The sequence below is a fragment of the Galleria mellonella genome, unplaced genomic scaffold, assembly GCF_026898425.1.
Source record: "Galleria mellonella isolate WM207_F2 unplaced genomic scaffold, CSIRO_AGI_GalMel_v1 utg33, whole genome shotgun sequence".
NCBI lineage: Eukaryota > Metazoa > Arthropoda > Insecta > Lepidoptera > Pyralidae > Galleria > Galleria mellonella.
Window position 1 is genome coordinate 11,153,707 of NW_026442079.1, and position 23,490 is coordinate 11,177,196.

Genomic DNA, 23,490 nt, shown 5'->3' on the forward strand with positions numbered 1-23,490 from the left:
CACACTCGCGTATGTAATGTCTATCTACCATTATTATCAGACAAGTATTTCTTTTATACCATGAACGTAGCAAACAAGCCTACAGCCCGTCTGATGGTAAACGGTCACTGTAGTCTATGGACGCCTGCAATACTATGGGCATCATGAGTGCGTTGCAGACTTTGAGAAACCTTAAAAACCTCTTTTTGAAGTCTTTAAAGAAAATGTCGGCGGGAGTAAACTTCCCTAAAACCACACTGTATTCGACTATTTATTTATACGCTAGCGTGTGAGGATGAATTCCTTATCTATGGTAAGCGGTGTGATGATAAAAGGTAGCTATGGACTTCATTTAAAAGTAATATCCTCAGTACGTCTGAATTGAGTTTTGTTTTTGTTACTGTTTTGTAAATACCTTGCATCAATAATTCTGAATTTTCAGAGCAAAAAAACTGATTAATATGCTGTTATAAAAAAAAATAGATAAATTAAGAATTTCTCCCCTTTGAAAGTCGTTTACAATATATAAATATATTTGATACTGTATTTGTAGCAATTGCCTCTCCAGTTACTAATTTATGGACATGTTAACGACCTTATAATATTTTATGACTTAATATTAAATCGATCTTCGTGTCATGTCTCATATATGGTCAGCAGATTATATAGCAAAATTTCTCTTTACGAACATAACTTTAAGAATTAGTCGCATGTATGCTAATTCTGCATTTTTTTACAAATATTAAAAGTACTTCTTACTAAATGTACTAATATTATAAAAAGAAAATTTTGAAAACATGTATGTCTAAATGTTTGCTACTTATCCACGCTGAAAAGACCAAACTTTAATGAAATTTGGTACACGAGTAGTTTACATTTTGATTTAACTCTTTTGAGGGAAAATTAATAAACTGAGCTGTGACCATTTTATGTTACTATGGCATACGCATGAAAGGAGGAAATTGTTGTTTTATATTTATATATATATATTTTGCTTTTTGTTTTTCTTTTGTCGCTTTTACTATGTATGTCTGTATTATGTGTATTTTTTATTATTATTTATGTGCTATAAGTAATACAAATAAATTATCTATCTATCTATCTCATTCTAACTTAACATATACAGTACTTAATAATCTCATACGTGCGGACAAAGCCGCAGGAAATGGCTAGTGCTACATAAAATGAACTCTACCCTTAATTATATGTTATGTAAAAAAGATAAATAGCAAATTTATTATTCATTATAATAATTGTACTGCTGTTATATAACCATTTTGGGGAGATGAGATCATTTATAATGTATTCATTACATTATCTTGTTAGATCATGTTCGTCATTAATCTTTAAATAGTTTGTAACGAATAAGGGTCAATTGGTAACTATGAATTTGATATTTTAGTAGTTATTGCCTTTCTATTAAAGTTAAAATTATTCATTCACATAAACTATAAAGAAAACAAACATAATATTTTAGTTTTCACTGTTTTCCCCCTTTAATAGTTTATAATCACACTACTAACTTCTGCAGGTTTTTTAACGAACCTGGAATGAATTTAAATGAAAGATGAGACAAAATATAATACGATTTAATTGAGTAGCCTATTCTTAGATAGCCGAAATGTAGAATTTTTTTTTTATAATTCATAAAAAAACTCTACATTTCGGCTCTACATAATTGAATTGGTAACGCCGCCTGCGCTCTCGATATACGCTTGCGGGGTATCAGTGAGGGATCATAGGTAGATATGAGCACGAAAGCAAGTCGGTTAGCCTATTGTGACGAATTCAACAATTATTAACCAAGATGGTTTCCAGGGGAAACGCGTACTGTTTGACCTTATTGAGGGTAGTTAAACCCCATTAATAATAATTTTTCTTTTTTTTTTCTTTCCCCCTCTCAACTTAGCTTTGTAAAGTGGCAATCCGTATTTACTATCAAAATTTTATAGTAAATTCTTAAAAGAATAAGACAAAACTTGTTAATATTCGTAAGAGGCTTTATCATCATCATGTCAGCCGTTAACTGTCCACTGCTAAACATAGGTGTCCCCTATATGAAGGATTTTGCCAGTAGTTGCCACGCTTGGCAGGAGGATAGGCAACCGCAGTCAGTTTTTAGTGATGTTTTAATATGGACGCTGCTGCCCATTCCTTGACTATTAATTGCCCTTAGTTGCATTTTACGACACCAACTGGAAAGGATGGGGTGGCCCATTTTATGTTGGGACCACATGACAAGGTGTTGTAAGTAGTAGGTGCAGTGTAGGCTTCTGTTTTTATACGGATATATAGGAGCGTTAAACTTTATGTTATGGCATGTTTTTATTCAAATTTTACAGAAGGACGTCTTCTCGTGCTGGAAGGGGCAAATTAAAAGTTAACGACGTGTGTTTATGAAAAATTATTGATAAACGTGGAGGAAGCGAAAGAGGTCTGTTTGAATTGAAGCATGTGGCGTTTCTGCCTATCCCAATGAGAGGCAGGGATGATAGATATGTGTGCAAGTATGCAGAAAAATATAATGTATGCCAATGCATAAAAATGTTTTAATTTTACACACGTGTTTACGAGCTATACGATGTTATCGTCGATGGAAAATTAAAAACGTATTCACATACTTTTATTACTCTACTTTACCGGACTTTACACTAACCATAGCGCCATGGAGGACGTTATATTACTTTTGAATAAATTATCTCGCAATTCAATATAAATCAATTAAAAAATGTTGAAGTAATTAGAGCACAAACATTAAAGCAAAACAATGATCTTAATCCAAGGTGTAACGGAAAGAATGAAACAGGCCGAAATTAGATGATAGCATTCATAAAACTAGAATGGGCCTCCTTTCCCTTTTCCATGGATGTCATAAGCAACTAAGGGAACTTAATGCTCGAAGGATGGTTAGTAATGTCCCTCTTAAAACGTCACTAAAGGCCTAATTGCGGTTGCCAACTAGCCTGCCATGTGTAGCAACTATGGCAACTTGGCAATGTTGAGGTATATGTTTAGCAGTGGACAGTGAACGGTATCAGCCGATGATGATGATGATGATGCATATATATATATATATATATATATATATATATTGTTTATACTACGATCTTTGCAAGATATTTCGAAAGATAATTATTTATGTATTAAAAAAAAATGATGTACGAGGTTTTAATGGGGTCAATAAAAGCTAAAACAATTATTTTAGAACATTTGTCTGTCTATGTGTATGTTTATTCTGGCATCACACAAAAATTACTGCCCTAAATTAAATGTGGTTTTCGCTTTCGTGTTTCTTTAAGTTTAACTTAGTAACTAGTGTATGTTTTATATTAATACGTCATCAAGAAGTGGTATATGTTATTAGTTTTTCTACTTTTGAACGCATATACCTCTTACAAATTGTACATTTACGATGGCATACGCCGGAGGTGTTCTTCTCTAATGATTTATTTATTCTATAGTTAGGGCACTCAAGTATACGATCCTGGTCTTTCGAATCAATGCAACTTTTGGCCAGTATTTCCTACGCAACTGCAGTGTCTTTTTCCCCTTTCCCCCATATATCCTTCATTACTTCTTTACTAAATTGCTTTACTCGCTCCCAATACCCCTCTCTTTTTTCTCAAATCCTTTCTTCTATACCGTAGGTGACGAATATTTCTAATAAATGTATCTCAAACAGGGTTGAAGTCAGACAGTGTGTAATAAAAACAATTATATTATACCGATCCCCAATAATTGGGATAAGGGCAAGAAGATGTTAATAAATGCATGTATTTCTTATATTACAAGATGACAAGATATTATAAAACTTTTTACTGATATTGAAAGTGCATCACTAGTTTAGAAAACCAATGGATAAACTGATACGAGACTATGTGTATGATAATGTAATTACTCTGAACACTTACATATAAAAACGACGAGATTTATATACTGCATAAGTAGATGACATTTCTACAAATGCAAATGTCGTGTTACATAGTAGATATAGAGCAGTGTGTTCCATTTTCAAACAGTCACAAATGTTTTATAGACAAGTCACAGCTGATTTATTGCCCTTTTGAGGGCAGAGCAAGAACTGAGATGTAACCATTTTGTGTTACTGTGGTACACACACGAAAAAAAATCTATTTTATTTTTTATGTACTTTTCTTTTTCTGCATGCTCACTTTGGTAGTTGTTATTTGTATGTTGTAAGTATAAGAAATAAATTATATATCTATCTAAGAAGCGAGTTTAGCTCGAAAGAAGGATGGAAACTTCCCCTACTTACAGATGCAATAGCAACCTTGGCATAATTTACACTACTAGTGGCGTGACCTTGGCATAATTTGCATTACTAAATGACATGAACTATTTAATTAGTTTCATCAAGTTTCACGTGTAAATAAACGATTTCATAATAGTTATATTATTTTCAAGTAATCAACATAGTTTCACGCTCTGCGAGATTCTTCAAACTTTATGCATTTTTATTTAAAATATTATTACAATTCCTATCTCCTTTTATTACAGCCTGTTCGTTAAATTATCATTAAAGATACATGCAATAGACAGGCATTAGCAATATCATATATACAACAACATACGTTCTATTTTGCAACTGTTGCTACTATAATAGAGGTCAAGCCTATGCACCTATCATACAATAAAAACAAGTAAAAAACACATGGAGTTATTGTTGTGTAATGTATGTATTTCATAGTTCAAATACGTATAGATAAAGTATAAAATAAAAAAAAAGTCTTATAAATCAGGAAAAAAGACCTAAAAAGATGAGTGTATTGTGTGAAAGATGATACAGACAGAAAGAGAGTGATTGCAGAAAAGACTGCTAACAGAGATGAAGGAAGGGGAAAACACATTACGCTAAGCCCAAATAATTGGGGAAGGGGATAATGGATGATAACATTTATAATTAGTCACTTGGCAAAAAAATGGTCAACAATTTGGCACGTTATTATCTCATATTGATTAATGAAATATTGAATCTTTAAGAGGATATATGAAATCTGAAAGTATAACATTGATGGGAAAAAGGAGGGAATGCCAATTTATTCAGAAGAGAATAATTAATCAATCATTTATTTTATAATCACTGTTCTAGATACCAACCCTATCCTATGGGGATTCTAATATTCTAAGAAGTGAAGGGTCCTCATAGAAAAGATTTACTGCAGTTAAGAGAAATTTTTAATATTCTTTTTTTGTAAGAATGGTAAATGAAGAAGCTTTTGGCCCACTTGATTGCAAATGGTATTCCCATCCACCTATCTCAATTGTGACGTATTTGCGCGTGTGCAAACATCATCTGTTTATTTAATTTACAGTCATTAAACTTTTTATATACAATGTGTGTTTGTGAGAAACATACATGTAAATCTGTCACGCCTGTCTCCCATTGGAGAAGGCAGAAACAGGAGAAATATATAAAGTATTCGTGTGTGTATATGTTATACTATATCTAACAAAACCTGGTTAGATATACTGTAATGTACTTACGTATATGTAATATGAAACCTTGAGAGATATTGGAAGATATTTCTCAACAATTTTATCACATTGAAAGCAACATGTGCCGAAATCAGAGAAAAAGCTAATTCTCCAAAATATGGCCGTTATACTCAGCATTTGTAAGTTGCACAACTGTTAAAAGCATATAAGTATAAAGGTAAATACATAAAATACTTTGTATGTTGTGTAGTGTGTAATAAATTGTTGCACAATATTCTCAGACCATATTTCATCCTATCTATATAATAAATCTCTAGGCCTGCGCAAACGACGGACAATCCCCGTTATGCCTTTTTCTATCAAAATACAACATATGGATAATGAAAAGTTCTTAGATTATGTAGATAGAGTGTCTCCATACAAATGCTTTGAAAAAAATGGGTCAACTTTTTCATATAATTTTGGGTGACAAATAGTTATGAGTGATTCCTTTATAACTTCTATATTTATTTTGTCTTATAATTTTTTTTTTGCGCAAAAACTCATTTTATTTATTCAATAATTAAATATAAATACTTCAAGATACATTGTATGCGCAAATATAATAGAACACTAATAAAAAAACGACTCAGCTAATTTGACAATTAGTTTTTGAGAGTCGAGGCTCTTACATAATTTAAGTAGTAGTTTTCCTCTAAGTTGGTTTAAGAGGGGGTGAATGTTTATATGAAACTTACAGATAAATACTGCTAGTGAATTTAATATAAATTGTCCTATATTTATATTAATATGCCCTGTGAAACTGAACTTTCCGCGGGGTCCCTTCAAATCAGTATGGTTAATTCCTAACAAAATCACGATGAACCAACTAACCTGACATTGGGTATATTAAAGTTCAATAAATAAATAACATCTGGCTCGTTACGTATTGAGAAACCAGTCCATTTGGGTGGACCATCTAATTCAATCACAAATCGTAAACATATTTGGACTAATTGATATGTAACATGCAGCCTAGTACAGGCAGTGTTTTCGTTCACTCGCGACGTGAAAGTATCAATTATTCATGTTTGTTCTTATTCTGTTACAAGATTACAACACTCAGATTATATTTATCGAATACTAAACGCGAAATGAATCCAAATGACGGTGGTAGAAGCGCCCCTGCCACGTTGAATTTAATAAGGTTCGACGAAATGTGGACATATCGTTTGTAACATTCACTACAATATGTCGGACTACTTTATCAGGGGTTACAGTCCTGAGCATGTTTATTTAATAACTACCTTTTTGTTTACTACTTTGTTCGCGTAAATTTGGAAGTAGAAAAATGAATCATGTTGAACATTTTTGATGCGGTACCAAGATAAAACATACGCTAGATTTTAAGTTAGACCTTTAGGAAGACGACTGTGAAAACCTTATCAAATTTGTTGCAGTAGTTTTTGTGTGATACTGGAAAAAACATACTGACAGACGAATATAATTTTCAAAAATTATTGTTTTGGATTTTATTACTCTTATCATGAATCTGTATAAAAAAATTCATAAATATCTCCCATGTACAGACTAGACGATAGTTACAATTTTATTACATTAATAAGACAAGATGTCTGATTTATTTAAGTAGAAAATCTTTAACATTTTTTTTTTAAATAAAATACAGTCATGTTACTCACTAATAAAGTAGCTTTCTATAGGTGAAGGAATTTGTATTATATTTATTTGATTCCGAACCGATTTTAACAATTCTCTTTGTAATCTATAGGGTTCACTCGCGTATTTGTTGCGAAATATATTTTCAGATACACGATTCCTTGTCATGCTCGTAAATTAAAATATTTTCAATCCAATCTGGTAAATATTTCGTATCTCATTGTGTTTTGTTACGATTGCAGTCTCTTTTTTTACACAGAAAAATCCACTTTACAACATGTGAACTCAAGTTCACATTTTGTATAAGTACACTTTTTATTTCGTATTCATATACGAAATGAAAAGCATAGCAGTCAACATCAAGTAATTACTCGTAGTTTTCGTGTAGCTCGGTGGTTTTGCAAACGTTGTTTAGACCTCAACTTGAACAGTCAGTTAGTAGCTGACCTAATTTAATTTATATATTTTTTCACCGAATTTCATAAAAGAAGAAACCGTTCGACGATATATTTATTTATTTATTTTTTATTTATATATATATTTATTTATTTACAAGAAACATGGTAAGTGTATAGATGTTACAATAAGTATAAGTCCTCATAATTCGCCATAATTAGGCATGCAAATATTAAAACTACATATGAACATCGAATTCACGAAATACTCGTAGAGAGCTATTTAGAATGTGGAGGAATTGTTTTTTATTTTTCGCCGTGTGATCCCAGTACAGAATAGTCCACCCCTTCCTTTCCCGTGGGTGTCGTAAGAGCGGCCTAAGGGAGGGCGAGGGATGGGAAGCAGCGTCCCTCTTAAAACATCTCGAAAGCTTGATTGCAGTTGCCAATCAAAACAAGGCAAAACCCCCCAAGGGGGAGGCGTATGTTCAGCAGTGGACAGTTAAAGGCTGATACGATGATGATTATTTTGTGCGATTTAAAATGGCAATATACTGACAGTTCATTTGATGGAAAGTAGTAATGGTTACATATAAACAGGAACAACATCATGGACATCATAAACTACACTATGTATACACATGTTATTGTGTCACATTATGCTTGTGTTAGTATTGGATAATGGCCTCCATTTTTGTAACATTACTGTGATATCTTACTCAACCATATACTTCAATCTGAAAGAAATAAGAGTAGAACAGAATTACCCAAAGCAGACGATTTTTCTCGTATAAGTTTTTTGATAATTGTAATAGTTTTTCATGTTAGCCTAAATCATACTGAGGTTTTTTTTCTTCTGCACTGGTATATCTTTGTACTCTAATCGTATTTTAAGACATCATGAGATAATTATTGAAATAGTTGTAAGTTATAATTAATTTGTTGGATCCAAAATTGTCCAATTCTATCTGAGACGAGGAAAATGTAATTTCGAGTTCTGGATAAAACGTTAACGCAAGAGGAACTTTTTGGAGAATTCAATTATTTTTTTTATTCATAGATGGTACCACTCGTGTCAATCATGGAACGGGAAGACTGGCGAGTGGCAGATTTGGGTGAACGCTGAGAGAGTGGGACGAGGCTTCCACAACAGGGTAAGTAAGATACAACAATTTTCAATAATTATTATTTAATATTTTCAATAAATAATTTAAACCCTAATTTAATATAAATACACCTATTCCTTCAAAGAATCTTAAATTTTTAAAAGTCGCATCTGTCGAGAAGAGATAAGAATTTGATACTTACTAAATAGTAATATTACTACTACATACAAAAGATTTATACTTGTTTATTTATAATTAATTTTTACCAGCGAATTCATCTATGTGACGGATATATATTGATTGATCGAAATAAAAAGCAAACTATGTCTTCTTTATCTCATGTACTTCTGTATATACCTCCCAAATTTCATCACAATTAGTTGAGCCGTTAAAATGTCAAGAGGCAATAAGCCACTCACTTCCATATTTAAAATATAAGTAAAGTAATTAGTCATTAAGTTAATTAATCCAATCTGCTACTATATCGTTATTTTCATCCATAAAAAAACTTTCATTAAATAAAGTTTTGATCGTTTTGCTAATAAAAGGAGATTTATATTTTACTCAAAATAAAATTTTATTTTAAACGAAACATATGTGTTATGCGAACGTGGAAAAGTTTTATGTGTTATGCGAACTTGGAAAAGTTTTAATTGCTTTTTTCCTTAAAAATAAAAACAACATCCCTACATGCCATACAAATTACAGCACTATTTCTGTATGAAATTTTCATATGTATTTATTTATATTCACAGCTTGTCGGTCATATTATAAAAGGCGGAGGTGTCGCTGTGACTGGACAAGATCAATCTTTGTTGTACAATAAAGATGGTTTACAGCCCGTCATCAGTAAGTTGTTATTCCTTTTTTTTATTTACAAAATTTTTAAGTCAACAATATCAGTAACAACTCATTAGCGTTAGTCTCGTCTTTTAAAATAGAATATCGATTTATTATTACCACGATGGCCAAGTGCTTCGGTATGGAATTTAGAGTTATCTTTTATTTGAATTAGTGCCTTTTTATGTAACTTAGAATAGCAAACAAGCTGACAGCCCATCTGATGGAGAGTGGTATCCGTCGCTTATATACATGAGCAGTACCATGGGCATAACAGAGTATACTGTTTCGCCCATGATACCCCCCATATGTTACCATTCCTGAGGACTAAAGGGTTATTCCTCTGTACTCTGTAAATCCACTGCCATATCCTATTCTTCAAACGAAAAAACAGCTATGAAAACACGACTGCACGATCACAATAAATTAATGCAATCAAACGCATGACGCAATGCAAGAGTAGGCAGTGGTAGGCGAAGAATAGTTATAATTTATAATATTGTAATGTGTTACTAGTTTTTAACTTAAATTATATATATATATATATATATATATATATATATATATATATATATATATATATATATATATGAATGCAAAAAGATTGCGAATAGAGAAGAGTTTATGATATAATTATAATAACTCTATACATAGTATACTAATCAAGCGAGCATGATTACTTTCCATCAGATGGGTCGTTAGATTGCTTGCCATTCTCACTTGTATAAAAAATAATACTCTTATGCAACATAATCCTTATTAATATTATAAATGCGAAAATAAGTTTGTTTATTAGCTCTTAGCACCAAAGCTTAATAATTGCTTTGAACGATTAGAAAATCAATTATACTTTTTCACTTATGTCACCTATAACACATTGCTACTCCTAAGGACTCGGGTGTTTCCATTATTTATCAGTGATTTATGCTGACTTTGCAGAAATAAGGGTCGAGGGAAAGAGGGTTATTTATATAAGATTTTTTATGGGCATTAAATGTGTATAATATAATAAAATCTGATAAGGGTACTTGTAAATACATAATAATACTATAATACCATTATTTCAAAAATATATAGAACTTAGATTGAATAGAGTCTCAAAAACGGGTCAACTTTTTGTTAACAAATTTTTCAATTAGCTGACTCGATTTTTTAGTAGTGTTCTATATTTACGCACGTAATGTATCTTGACGTATCTGTATTCAATTATTTAATAAATAAAATGAGTTTGTGCACATTAAAAAGGTGCAGAATTAATAAGATAAAATAAATATAAAAGTTATGAAATAATCACTCATAACTGTTTATCACGCAAAATTGTCTGAAACAGTTGACACGCTTTTCTTGAAGCATTTGTATGGAGATACTATTTATATAATCTAAGATATAGAAATACTCTCAATTTTTCTATGTAATGATGAAATAAAAATACAAGTGAATTATTATTATTATTTTCATTCTCAGGATAACAGGTCATTATAAGAACCAAGCACAATACACCAAGGCACGAGAAGAAATCTCGAGAGAGACTCGTTCACTGTAATTTTTTTTTATTTATGGATGAGAATGGAATGGTAATCCAGCCTGCGCTATCGGTATACGCTGGCGTAATCCTCGCCTATCATAGGATGATAGGTGAGGATTAAAGCAGGTCTGTTATGAATCCCATTGTGATGAATTTTACAAGAATTAACCACGATGGTTTCCAGGAGAAATCTCATTGAAGATCGAGGCTTATTGCTAGCAATAGGGTTATTAGATTCCCATTACTATCGATCACTTTTTCTCCCCGTTCCCTGCAATAGGACATTAAAAGGCCGTCATGAAAATGGTAATAAATAGTCACATAAAAAGTCTAGATAAGTAATCATGTGTATGCGGTTTTGCCATCAAAGTAGGAGGTTGAAATAAGATAGTATTATAAACTATTATATTTTAAACAATTACAGAGGAATCCGGCTTCATGGGGGAGATAACAATGCTACAATTGTACCACGTCGCCTTGACAGCAGGCAAAGCCCACAAAGATCATAAGCACCACCACGCTCATCATTTTAAACATGACGGCACGCCGGTGGAGTCTTCGACAGAACCGATCACTGAACCGCCACCACCCCAAGCTACTCCCATCGGAAACGGCAACTTTTTGATCGGAGGACAGATACAAAAAGCTCCCAACTTGAACTTGGCTGGTGTACAACAACAAATGATCTCCGTGCAATTGTCCAACGGTATTCAAATTCAACAGCCGTACATCAACGGACAGTTGGGTAACAGGATATTGTCCGAACAACTTATTAACAGCATCCAGCAAATACCTAGTAGTGACCAATCTGGAGCTGTTCAGCTTCCGTTACTGACCATACCAGTAGGACAATCTTCAAGACCAGCTACACAGTACGTCCAAGCTCAATCACTAGGCCCATCTAAAGGCACTACTGTATTACTATCAGGGTCTTTATTGAATCCAGCTAATGTGCAATATATCGATGACTCAGTTTCACACAACATTTATAAGAGGCAATCCAAAAAGCGTGATAAAAGGGACAACCCTGAGAAGGAATTGGAGCAGGAAACTAAATCAGGTAAAATCTCATAAAATTGTGCATTTTTATTAATAGTGACTTACCTACACTTAATATGAAAATGATCATAATAAAATTGCTTATTGAAATTTATGGTCAAATATCCCATGAAAATAATTTAATAAATCCGAGAGAAAATGGTAGGCTTGCTTCCATTCACGTTCCATAGGATTTGAATGTGTTCACTGAGATATGTGTTACTGTACACAATAGTCGGAAAAGTCGGTGAAATACTTCCGCATGTCCGATGCGGGATTATAGTCGTGAGCATATTCATTTTATTGTATGAGACGAATATGAAAAAGTTATGAAGGAAATTATTATCGGCATGTGTGCTATATAAGTACATTAAACTGTGTGTACAAATGCAAATTTATTTTTATGACATCAAATAATGTTTTATAGGCCTGGCTTAAGCCAGGATCGGAAAACTTTATTCGTATACATAAGTCTCCATGACACAAAACACCGCCGGCTATAAAATAATTATCTTTTTTTTTTTGTAGCAAAGAAAGACAAGCGGGGTCTGGTAGCTTTATCCGATGGTTCCATCGTCGACGAAGCACTACTGAGTCCTGAACTGGGAAATGACGAAAAGGAAGACGAATTGTTCCAAGACTCTCTCCTGAAAGGACTCGCTGGTGTTGTTGGAAATCTACCGGTGCAAAATTTACAGAAACAAACGGTAATTGAAATTATACTCTCACTCGCATAAATATTCAACAAACTGGCCTATGCTATAACTCTTCTGGGGGCTGAATACCTATAACAGTAAAAACTCCACGAACATGATTACTTCCTATTTTCTGGTTGACTTAAATAAATATTTCTAAAGTTTGTAACAAACAACACTATTAGCGATATATTGGTGAGCGATAGAACTAATTCATAACAGCAAATTTAAGAGTAGCTTGTAAATCACTTTGCAGAGTCTGCACCAAAGTTTGCTCGCCGATTGTTTTTAAGTACTAGAAAACATGTAAGAATAAAGATAGACAGCAAATATCGAGCATTTTTCGGCAATCGTAAACTGTTTGCGAGATAGGTAATCGGGGAGCGCGTAATCTAGGCGTGGAAAATAAATCTATTATCCGAGATTCTTGAGAAAGTTTACTTTCTTTTAAACAGCCCGAGTTTATCACAAGCTTATCGATTCTATCAGGTAACACCCAATAACTATAAAGATTTGGCAATGATTGGTTGACTATTGTTATTTAGAGTAACAGAGGCTACGATTAAATTAACATTCTATTGCAGTTAATGGAAGCGCTAAAATAAGGGACTGACAAAAAGCTTTCAAAAAGTTACGTAGCAGTCTGTGTGCGTTAACTTTGTTATTCCGGAAAGCTAACATTTTATTAATCTTATGACTATACGATTTTATACAAACGCAGTTCATTTTTTATTACGTTTCATAAAACAATCTAAATAATAAATGGTAAAACCTCGACTTATTGTTTTATATAGAGAGTTTATAACTTCAAATCTGGTTAAATTCAGAAACTTTAATCAATTTAAATTTCTGTTTTATTATCTCATGTTAGATAACACTTAACAGGGGGTAAAAGAAACTGTTAGTAATATGAATAATTAGTGATACGGATTAGTAATACGGATGGATAGTTAACGGATAATGTTAGCAGTACCATTAATATAACCTGTCAGGACGACCTGCATGAGGCCCCTCACGGAAAACATAGTGATGAATTCTAGGTGTATTTATCACGATGGGCTGACTGGCCTGATTTTTCATTCTTACCTATCATCCCTTACTACTGACCCACTAGCGTATTCCGCTAGCGCAGGTGGGAGTACCATTCCATTACTATCTATTAAAACAACACTATTAACAAAAGATTGTAGTTAATACAAGAGATAGTGGTGAGCTCATCACGGATAATGCGACAAATTTAATGCATCTGTCAAATAGAGATTACATCCATAAATATAGATAAGTTTGAATAAAAAGTACAGTTGAAGTAGAATAGGGACATCTGTTTATTGTATTTCAGGGTGATGAAAGAGAACCAGCAGAAGCCGAGGTAAAGGCTGTCATGCAAGTTTGCAGCGGTTGCGCACCGGAGCCATTCCAGAAGGCACTTATCCTCTCATGGAGGTCTACGCCTAAGAAGCTCTACAACGGTGCCCACTATTACAAGGGTTTGCCTATCTGCAAAGCGTTCTAACTCTAATACATTGTTACCACGACGATTAACATTTTGAATGTGTAAACTATTTTTATTAGAAGCTCAAAAGCAACGTTCATTGCAGAGGAACTTCCAGTTTCCATGACAGAAAAAAATTACATACATACGACTTGATTTTTAAAATATACTTTAAGCTAATTTGTAGATTTAGAAACCGTAGATTAATAAGGATATTAGTGAATGTTTTAACTAGCGTCTACGTAATAGAACAGTAGACAAAATAGTTGCATTAAATTTATTATTATCTAATGTTACATTAGAAATACCTTTATAATACACAGAGGCTGCTAGTTTAAACAAATGTCCAGGATTGTCGTGATTATTTGTTTGTGAAATTAGTCATTTACATTCGATTATTATGAACTTGCCATTGCGAGTTACGTTATTTATTATAGTCATAGGTGTCTATGTTGAAATGGTTACTTATATTGCGTTTTAATGTTAGTTTTAAGATCACCTTACCAATTTGTTACCATTTTTATAAATAAATAAAAAATATATATAACGCGTTTTATTTAAACATTAATAAAACTTTGATTAATAAGTCTTAGATCTACACAAATACAAATAATACGTACAAAACTTCGGTAAACAAAATTATGTAAAATACAGTGAAATCTGTATTAAAAATCCGTCGCCTAATTTAGAAGTAAGCACATAAATTGGTAGACGCGGTCAACAACTTATTTTTATACTACTTAGAGGTAATTTATAATATCTAACTTTACAGTAAAGGGAATAAAATCAGTTTTATTTTTTAAATATTAATTAAGTACGCTAAAAACAGTGTTAGTTATATATTAAAATGATTAGATTTTTGAGCACTTACCTTTGATTTGTGAACGTGTTGGTGGTGATATTCCGAATCGATCTCAGGCTCGCTGAAGTAGCTTTGATCCTATGAACAAAAACATGAATTAAATTACACACGAATAAACAGAAAACATAAACATTCTTCCAAGTTCGAATGTGTTCGTTACTTTTACAATTTGTAAAGGAAATCCCTCGAGAAAAATACAGAAAACTTCCAAATGAATAGGATAATGTCAAGCCGGAAGCGGCAAAGGATTCGCTCGTAAATGGTTCGTCGGTTAATACGAGTTTCATGACAACTCATTCATATGTGTAATTCGATAAATTATTGAACTGAATTATTGAAATGTTTGTGATAATTTGTACATAACGGTTCTATAGTTTAGTACGAAATTGTAATTTAGTTTAGCTCCCTAGAGACCCAGAATGTTAGGAGATTAGTCGAAATAACCTTGACATTGATGAGTAAAATTTAAATTATCAAGACTGGGCGTACAAATATTTTGGATCATATTCTATAACTGTTATATAGCCTACTGCTTTAGAAACATCACTCTCAGGGGTATTTATAATTTTATACGTTTTGAATCTTTATCTTGGTTGTCCCAGGTTGTCTGTAAGAGATTGCTTTTAGCTTTTAGCCTTTTGTATATGCACATTCTGTATAAATACTCCTTGTATACATCTCTACTGTGCGCAATAAAGAGTTTATTATTATCCTTGAAAAGGTTAATATTTATTTACTAATATTGTTTATTTATATCATTTGTTTTTTCATTTCATATTATAAGTTATATACTTCGTGTATTAAAATTAACAGTTTGGCTTGACATGCTTCTCAATCAACAGGTGGATGTTCTCTTCCTCGATCTACAGGTAGATTAATGAATGATTTTCTCTCATCAATCCTCAAGTCAATTGGCAAAAGATACATTTTTCTTTTACGATAGTTACAAATGGATGCGTGATAGGTGCATTTGTCAGAAATAAATAGTGTTATTCGTCTGTTATTCTTAAATATTTGCATGATTTTTCAAAAATAAGACCACAGCTGTGTAAGGCTAACCTTCTGATGGCCGAGGTTCTGTATCCGCATGATACATATTTATGAGCGCGTCTATTTGTATTGGTCTGGCCATGTTCTACATATTGTAGGCACCTACATACGTAAGTATTAAAAAGTTACTCGTATTTACGTATATCGAGTTATATCTTGCTATGCTTATTTTAATACTATAAGACCATGTTGTGATATGTCCATATTACGGCTTATTTATACAAATTGACGTTTGATTAATAGAAAATAACTAAATAAATACTAAATGTATATGTATCTCTTGCATTCGAGTATACCTTAATTATTGTACATAATGCTATTCATTACATGAACCCTTACGTCTAAATCATATTAAGACACGAGAAGCAAAATACTCTTGCTCTGAGCATGTAGAAGTAAAACTCACATGCACACACTCGTAATGTGTTATTAATATAGTTACATGAACACTAATATAATAATATTATTAGTTGAAATGATAGCTTAATTATTATGAATGAAGTATTGATGAAGTGTGCGTATTTAATTAACGTCGTGTTACACGTTCCTCTTACATATATATATAAATTAATTCAGTTTATTATGAATGTGCTTGTGATGAGGGTAGAGGAAGACTTAGAAGAAAAAGAGTGGATTGTGTTCAAGATTATTGTGGCCAGAAAGGGAATAAATATTTAAGTAACAGCAAATAAAAGTGAATGAAAGAGGAAAACAAAATTCGCCGACCCCAAATAATTGGGTTAAGGTTGACTCGATTTGTAAACTGTATTGTCATTTTTGTGGATTTGAAATTAAATGGCTATTAGTGATTGATTTTTATAAACAAGATACTGTATTGCTACGTTTACTTTAGCTAATTATTTTCTTTTATATATAGCTATTTTTCTTCAATGCGTGGATTTTTTATTTTCAGTAAAAGAATTAGGGTATGTAGGTAATAATAATAGGTGTCAAATGGCTGTGTTATTAGATTTCTAAGGGGGACAATGAGTGTGTTTGTTAAATTTACAGAATATTACGAAAATATATCTCAGCGAAACTTACTAATATTACAAATGTGAAAGTGAGTTTATTTGTGTGTTCCTTTGTTACTTTTGTTGGCTTAGCGGCTTAATTATAAAATGTAGTAAACACGTATTATATACGTAATAAAAAAAGACAGAAGCTACTTTTTATCCTGGCTAATGAACATATCTTGATAAGATGGACGAAGTTGCGGGTATAACACAGTATGTTTATAAACAAATAGAGATAAATACTATTCATTAAAGCGTATCTTTGAAACACGGCTACTTTTATAGATTTCCATTGTGATTTTTAGGTGGAAGAAACTAGAATTGGGATAAGATAATGCCTATCATGTCCGCTAGTGAAATAGCCTTGGACAAATCATACAACGCCATCTAGCCTCGAATTACGCAAACTCTAATAACATGAGCATTAATCAACTGGTATATAATAGAATGAAGCATCATTTTACGGGAGTATTCTACACACATTTTCAACGACCCACGTTTCTTTGATGAATCTAAACACATTCATCAAAGAAGCGTGGGTCGAAAAATACAAAACGTTTTGAGTCTCCCATCTAACACGGCATATTCAACTACTGAGTTACTACAGAAGATTCAATATTTTTTTTTAGAAATTTTCTTTATGAAATTTTGTCGTAAAATGTTCTATATGAGTAGATTATTAGTTTTACACACCGCTAAGGATTTCTATTTCATCCTGTATACTTAAATATATATAATTAAATAAATAAATACATAATGATCAAAAGCTTAGATCAATACAAGCAGATGCATTAAAATCTAAAGAAAACTTTCCAAATTAGATAAGATGGCATACAGAAATGAAATGGTATATTGAAAACACTTCGTCGATTTAACGACGTGAATGTAAAGCGCTTTATAATAACACTGCGTAATATCTGACATTACTCTTGTCAAATTTACATTTCTTTTGCATAATAGCAGCAAACGGACACCACACATTACATTTATACTAACGTTGTAGTTACTAACCTGGTCCCAACTGGAGGGACCAGAGCATGCTGCGGGCGGCATGGCGAGCGAGCCGACGCCTACCGCGCCAGGGAACGCGCCGCCGCCTATGTCCGTTGCCTCGAACAGGCGTAACACGGATCGGTCTCGTATGTCACGAAGATGGGCCCTGAAAACAAAAAAATAATTTAAAGACTTTTATATGAGCAAGTTGGCCGTGTGGTCCTTGCATAGAATAGGCTACCCTTTCCTTTTCCTTGGCTGTTGTAAGAGCCGACTAAGGAGCCGACTAGGAGCCGATAAAGGGACGCTGTTGCCCATCGCTCGTCCCTCCCGACGAGGGATGGGCAGTAGTGTCCCTTTTAAAACATCTCTAAACCGTAACTGCGGTTGCCAATTCGCTTGCCAAGTATGGCAACTACTGGCTTATATTGAGCAGTGGACAGTTAAAAACTAATATGATGATGATAATGATGATATGAGCAAGTTGTCATCATCGTAATTTACATACCTTAAAAATTTTATAACTTTGTGTTTTATGTATATATGTAGGTGGGTATATATTTGTATATGTATTTAAGTACATCTAATGTATAAAATTCTCGTGTCGCGGTGTTTGTTACCAAACTGTTCCGAAACGGCTTTACTGATTTTTATGAAATTTTGTGTGCATATCGGGCAAGTCCGATCTATTTTTTAAATAAATATATATATAAGTAAATATTTTTCCCAATTTCTTTTTTATCGTTTTACGACAAAAATTAATATTAAAAAAATTATTCATCATTATTATTAATTCATTAAAAGTATGCCTAAAGTAAAGGCTATACTAAAAGTTTTGTGTAATTTATGAATAAAATAAAAAGTTAATTGAACAAAACTTGCGTATTATCACATATGAGACAATTCAGGCACATCAGAGCCGTTACTGGCAAAACCCCCTCTTATGGGAGAGGCTATGTTCAGCAGTGGACAGTTTACGGCTAATATAATGATGGTAACCCTACTCACCACCAGATATGAATAAAAAAGTTGACTTGTTTTTAGCGAAGCATTTGTATGGAGACTTTCTATCCATATAATCTAAGGTTGATAAAACAAAGTATGAGTCAGATTAAAAAAAATACATAATAAATCAAACTTAGGAAACATTGTTATCGCTGGATCCTTTATGAAGTGACGTTGGATCAAAAACTGACTTGTGCTAAATGATACTCAAAGAAGTTGTTTAAATACGACATTTCAATGTCAGTGACAGTGCAGTCAAGTTTTGATTTTAAAATGTAATAGCTTGTATTTAGTACTTGTAAAATAAAGTTATTTAACAGTGAAACACAAGTAGGCTTTTATTCACAAAAAAAACCGACTTCAATCAAAAGGTAAAAGCAGTAATTTTGATTTAAAACTATACAATCTGAAAGTATATCTATCTATCTATATATATATATATATATATATATATATATATATATATATATATATATATAGTAGAATTTTCCAAATTAATTTGTAAATGACGAAGTTTTGAGATAGCAAACTTAATTCAACTACCCAGTTATTAAATGAAGCTACCCGCCTAAGAATACTAGATTAGACATTATTCTCCTCCTATTTAGAAAGAGCAAGTCTAGCAGTGGAATTTTAATAATTTCTAAGGTAAGTTTCTTTGAAGGGTTTTTTCTTATCGGAGCTACTAATCCTTTTACAACTGAGTCTTTTCTAGGCCATTTTTTTGACCTTCTTATACGATACATGACTCCTAGCTTTTCCTTAGCCCATTCTATTAATTAGTTATTTCTTGGTCTTTCTTTTCCTCTTTTTTCTTATATCTTTTCTTCCAAGATTTCATTTTTAAAGTCATCACGTCATTTAAAGTAAAGATTACGCTAAAATATATGAATTAACACTAAGAACTACATTATTGAATACGTTTCTATATTACGTATAAAAATATAAGGCAATCCCAATAAACGTGGCTCTATAACATATAAAAACATAAAAGGTTTAGTCCTGACAATTATTTACAATCAAATTCCATATTTTGCTCCATCTACACAGGTTGTAATTTCTCCAACGTCCCTCGTCACCTCACTAAACACAATTATTAATAGGTATTACACATAAAACTCATCGATGGGTGAAGCAGTGTTCAAGAAAACAAACTGTAACCCACATAAAACTGAACTTTATGGGGCAATGTTTATAATCTAATATGGCACGGCCCAGCGGCCCGTAGTGACAACGGCCTTGTGACGAGATATTTTTGTTTTAGGCGAGAAAACAGCAGAATAGCGAACTGACATGTAGGAAAGTAACATGTTTAATAATTTATGGAGTTTAACTGATATGAGACGATGTATATGGGACACCTCAATATTGGTGTATGAATGGAGACATTGGGTAACGAAATTGAGTACGATGTTTAATTTTGATTTAATAATACAATAAATACTTGACAATGTTTAAAAGTTCAACATAAAGTATTTTGGAGTCTTGACAATATTTTCATGGAGCAAATACGTCAGCAAATTTTGTTTTAAAAAGAATATTTAAAATAGATTTTATGGAAATATAACATAAATAGTAGAATAGAGAAGTTCCTTCATTATGAAGTCAACAGACTATGAAGTACAATTATACTTATTTCTATTTATACTTTATTTATTATTGTGTACAACCAAAGATTTACATAATTGTCATCAAGGGAAAGTGAATGATAAAAGGGCTATTAATTTAACATAGAAAGGTTTCCCTTTCAACAAACTTGCAAATGATGAAGGAAATTGGTAAAAATAAATGGCAAAGTAATTCATAATTATGTTCTTATATTCGACTGAATGTTTTTATTAAAATAAAACAATTTAATGAGAAAATTTGGCGTCTTAAGATCTATCTCTATATTATGGTTCAACTGTTTTAAACTATAACATATGACATCGTCATGGTGATTAAGCAGGTTGTGTCATCACTTCCTTTAATCTCATTTTACAACAAGACCCGTTTAAAGGAACAAAACATAACATATTATTACAAGAAATCTCTATGTAAAAGTATATATTTAGATGGCAGAGTATTTAAGCCAAATTATGTTCTAATAGGAAGAGAATTCTGCCTACCAGTAGGTTATTATAATATCGAAAATCATATTGTACTTGCCAAATATGCAATTGACAAAAGTGAAACTACAGAATCATAATATACCTAGAAATGCAACAGTTTCGTCAAGCGCACTTTACGTATAGCAAATAATGAAACAGTACTCATAGCTACCCGTTGCCCTGTCATCCGCCCCTTTGTGGGGCCGTGACAAAATTGCGCAAAAGTTATCTATCTAGCTATATTTCACGTAAAATCAACAGAACTAGCGCCCGATATCCGGGAAGTAGGAAATGTAGTTATTGCAGGATATATGCCCTGTTTTGTCGACCTGTAAATTGTAGAGCTCGGTGCGTGTCGTCAAAGTAAATGAGGATTTTTTAAAAACTGCAATTATATTGACTAAAAGTCATACGAATTGAAAAACGTACAATATTTCGATTGAAATACAAGAAGAGAAGATGATTTTGATACATTTTATTTATTTATAAACTCCTTAATTTTATATATATCAGTATGTTAGAAAGTTATGTTTTGCGCATATTGTCTCGCTTATCTCATAATTTGTAACACAACACAAAAAATTTGATAACAGTTAATATAACTGAAAGTTTATTAATATTAATAGATGTCAATTACCAACCGACTTAACCATGGCATCACTTACGTGTTTCCATTCCTGAGGAGTATGCTGTTATACCTTTGCACGCTGTAATTTCACTGCCGTATATCCTCGGAACCGAAATACAACTATATATTCATTGTATCGACTTTTTCTACCTTTGCGATTGTATTGTGCCCGTAATGTAGTGTGTGTAGATATACATCGACAATATATACTGTGACACTGGTTAATAATAATTGTAGGTATACAAGGTGGAAAGGGTAAAGGGTTTGAACCTTTCAAAGTAATGTGATCATGGGGTCGCGTATTTGTGAAGTTTAAAAAATATTTTCATATTTCTATACGTTTTCCTCGGCAAAAATTGTCGAGTTTGAATAATATGGGTGGGTTTTGGATTGTTGCGGTATAGTACCCTTTCGTTATAGTACCCTATTAGTAAAATTTTACTATATTAGTAGTATAATAAAATTGTAACTCAACAATGTTTGTGCATGGAAGATTTTTAAGAAAAATTATAGAAAGATTCTTAATAAGAGAAATAAAAGTCAAAACAACATAAATACGTGAATTTACAGGGTACAGAGGAATAACACCTGAGTCCTCAGGAATGGCAACGCATGGGGGGTATCATGGGCGAAACAGTATACTCTGTTATATCCATGGTACTGCTCATGTCTATAGACGACGGTTACCACTTTCCATCAGGTAGACCGTCAGCTTGTTTGCCATTCTAAGTTGTATAAAAAAAAAAGTAATTCTTAGAAACTAATGCCCTAATTTGGATACGATTTTCACAGGTCTATATATGAAGATTTTACTTAAAAATTGGTGTATATTTAATTTTGATAGGCCATCTGGAAATGGTGCGTGTTATTAGTTCTTCTGAATACTTATATACTATCCATACGTTCGAAGTAGAAGGCAAAAAACTAATTGTTTATAATTTTTTATTATGCAATTTAGAATGGCAAACGAGTTGACGGCCCATCTGATGGAAAGTGGTAACCGTCATCTATAGACATGAGCAGTACCATGGACATAATAGAGTATACTGTTTTGCCCATGATACCCCCAATCGTTGCCATCCTGAGGACTAAGGTATTATTCCTCTGTACCCTGTAAATTTACTGTTATATTCCATCATTAAAACCGAAACACAACCATGTAAACATGACTGCTTCACGGTAGAAACACGAATGGGACAGAAGTATCCAAGCTAACGATTTTTTTACAGTCACCCTTTGTTAAATAATGCATGGTTATTACTAAACTTACTAGTCCTTACGAATTCATCCTAGATCTGTCAAGTAGAATAAGACATTAGATATTATTCTCTTGTTCTATCTCATGCGGCAGCGAAAACATATCCACCAATAGATTCAACTGCCACTGCCGGAGGGGTTAGGTTTCATGAATAAAAATCGACATAACTGTCCACATTAAATTTTGCTTTTTTTATTTATGAGGTGCTCCAAATGGTCCAGGACTAATGTCTGTTTGGTAGCCAAACGACATAATGACTTTGACTGCAATAACGATAAGTAGCCATAAACACTTTTTATAGATAAATTATTCATTACCCTATAAATATTGCTATCAGTAGCTCGCTTACTTTGATGGCTGTGGCCGTTTGTCTACCGTTACTAGGTACGAATTGTGGTGAAAGAA

The 23,490-nt window shown here is 32.5% G+C and overlaps 2 protein-coding genes across 20 annotated transcripts in view; one reads left to right on the plus strand and one right to left on the minus strand.

The window, feature by feature from the left end:
- LOC113519705 (uncharacterized) overlaps positions 1-14,692 on the plus strand; it is a 63,927-nt gene extending 49,235 nt beyond the window's left edge. For both annotated transcript variants that reach the window (XM_026904883.3, XM_031911390.2), the window contains exons 5-9: positions 8,548-8,641; positions 9,349-9,442; positions 11,383-12,018; positions 12,525-12,703; positions 14,031-14,692. In XM_026904883.3, the coding sequence (XP_026760684.2) occupies positions 8,548-8,641; positions 9,349-9,442; positions 11,383-12,018; positions 12,525-12,703; positions 14,031-14,204 (1,177 nt within the window). In that variant the 3' untranslated portion in view covers positions 14,205-14,692. The remainder of the gene's footprint in view (positions 1-8,547; positions 8,642-9,348; positions 9,443-11,382; positions 12,019-12,524; positions 12,704-14,030) is intronic.
- The window catches only part of LOC113519612 (coiled-coil domain-containing protein AGAP005037), a 282,821-nt gene that overhangs the window by 103,255 nt on the left and 156,076 nt on the right, over positions 1-23,490 (minus strand). For 15 of the 18 annotated variants that reach the window (XR_004224036.2, XR_004224037.2, XM_031911380.2 and 12 more), the window contains 2 exons: positions 18,108-18,270; positions 15,055-15,123 (listed from right to left, as the gene is read on the minus strand). Coding sequence is in view for 16 of the 18 variants with exons in the window: in XM_031911380.2 (XP_031767240.2) it covers positions 15,055-15,123; positions 18,108-18,270 (232 nt within the window). In the remaining 2 variants the exon portion in view is untranslated. The remainder of the gene's footprint in view (positions 1-15,054; positions 15,124-18,107; positions 18,271-23,490) is intronic. The other 3 variants (XM_052896596.1, XM_026904782.3, XM_026904830.3) reach the window with 1 other exon arrangement.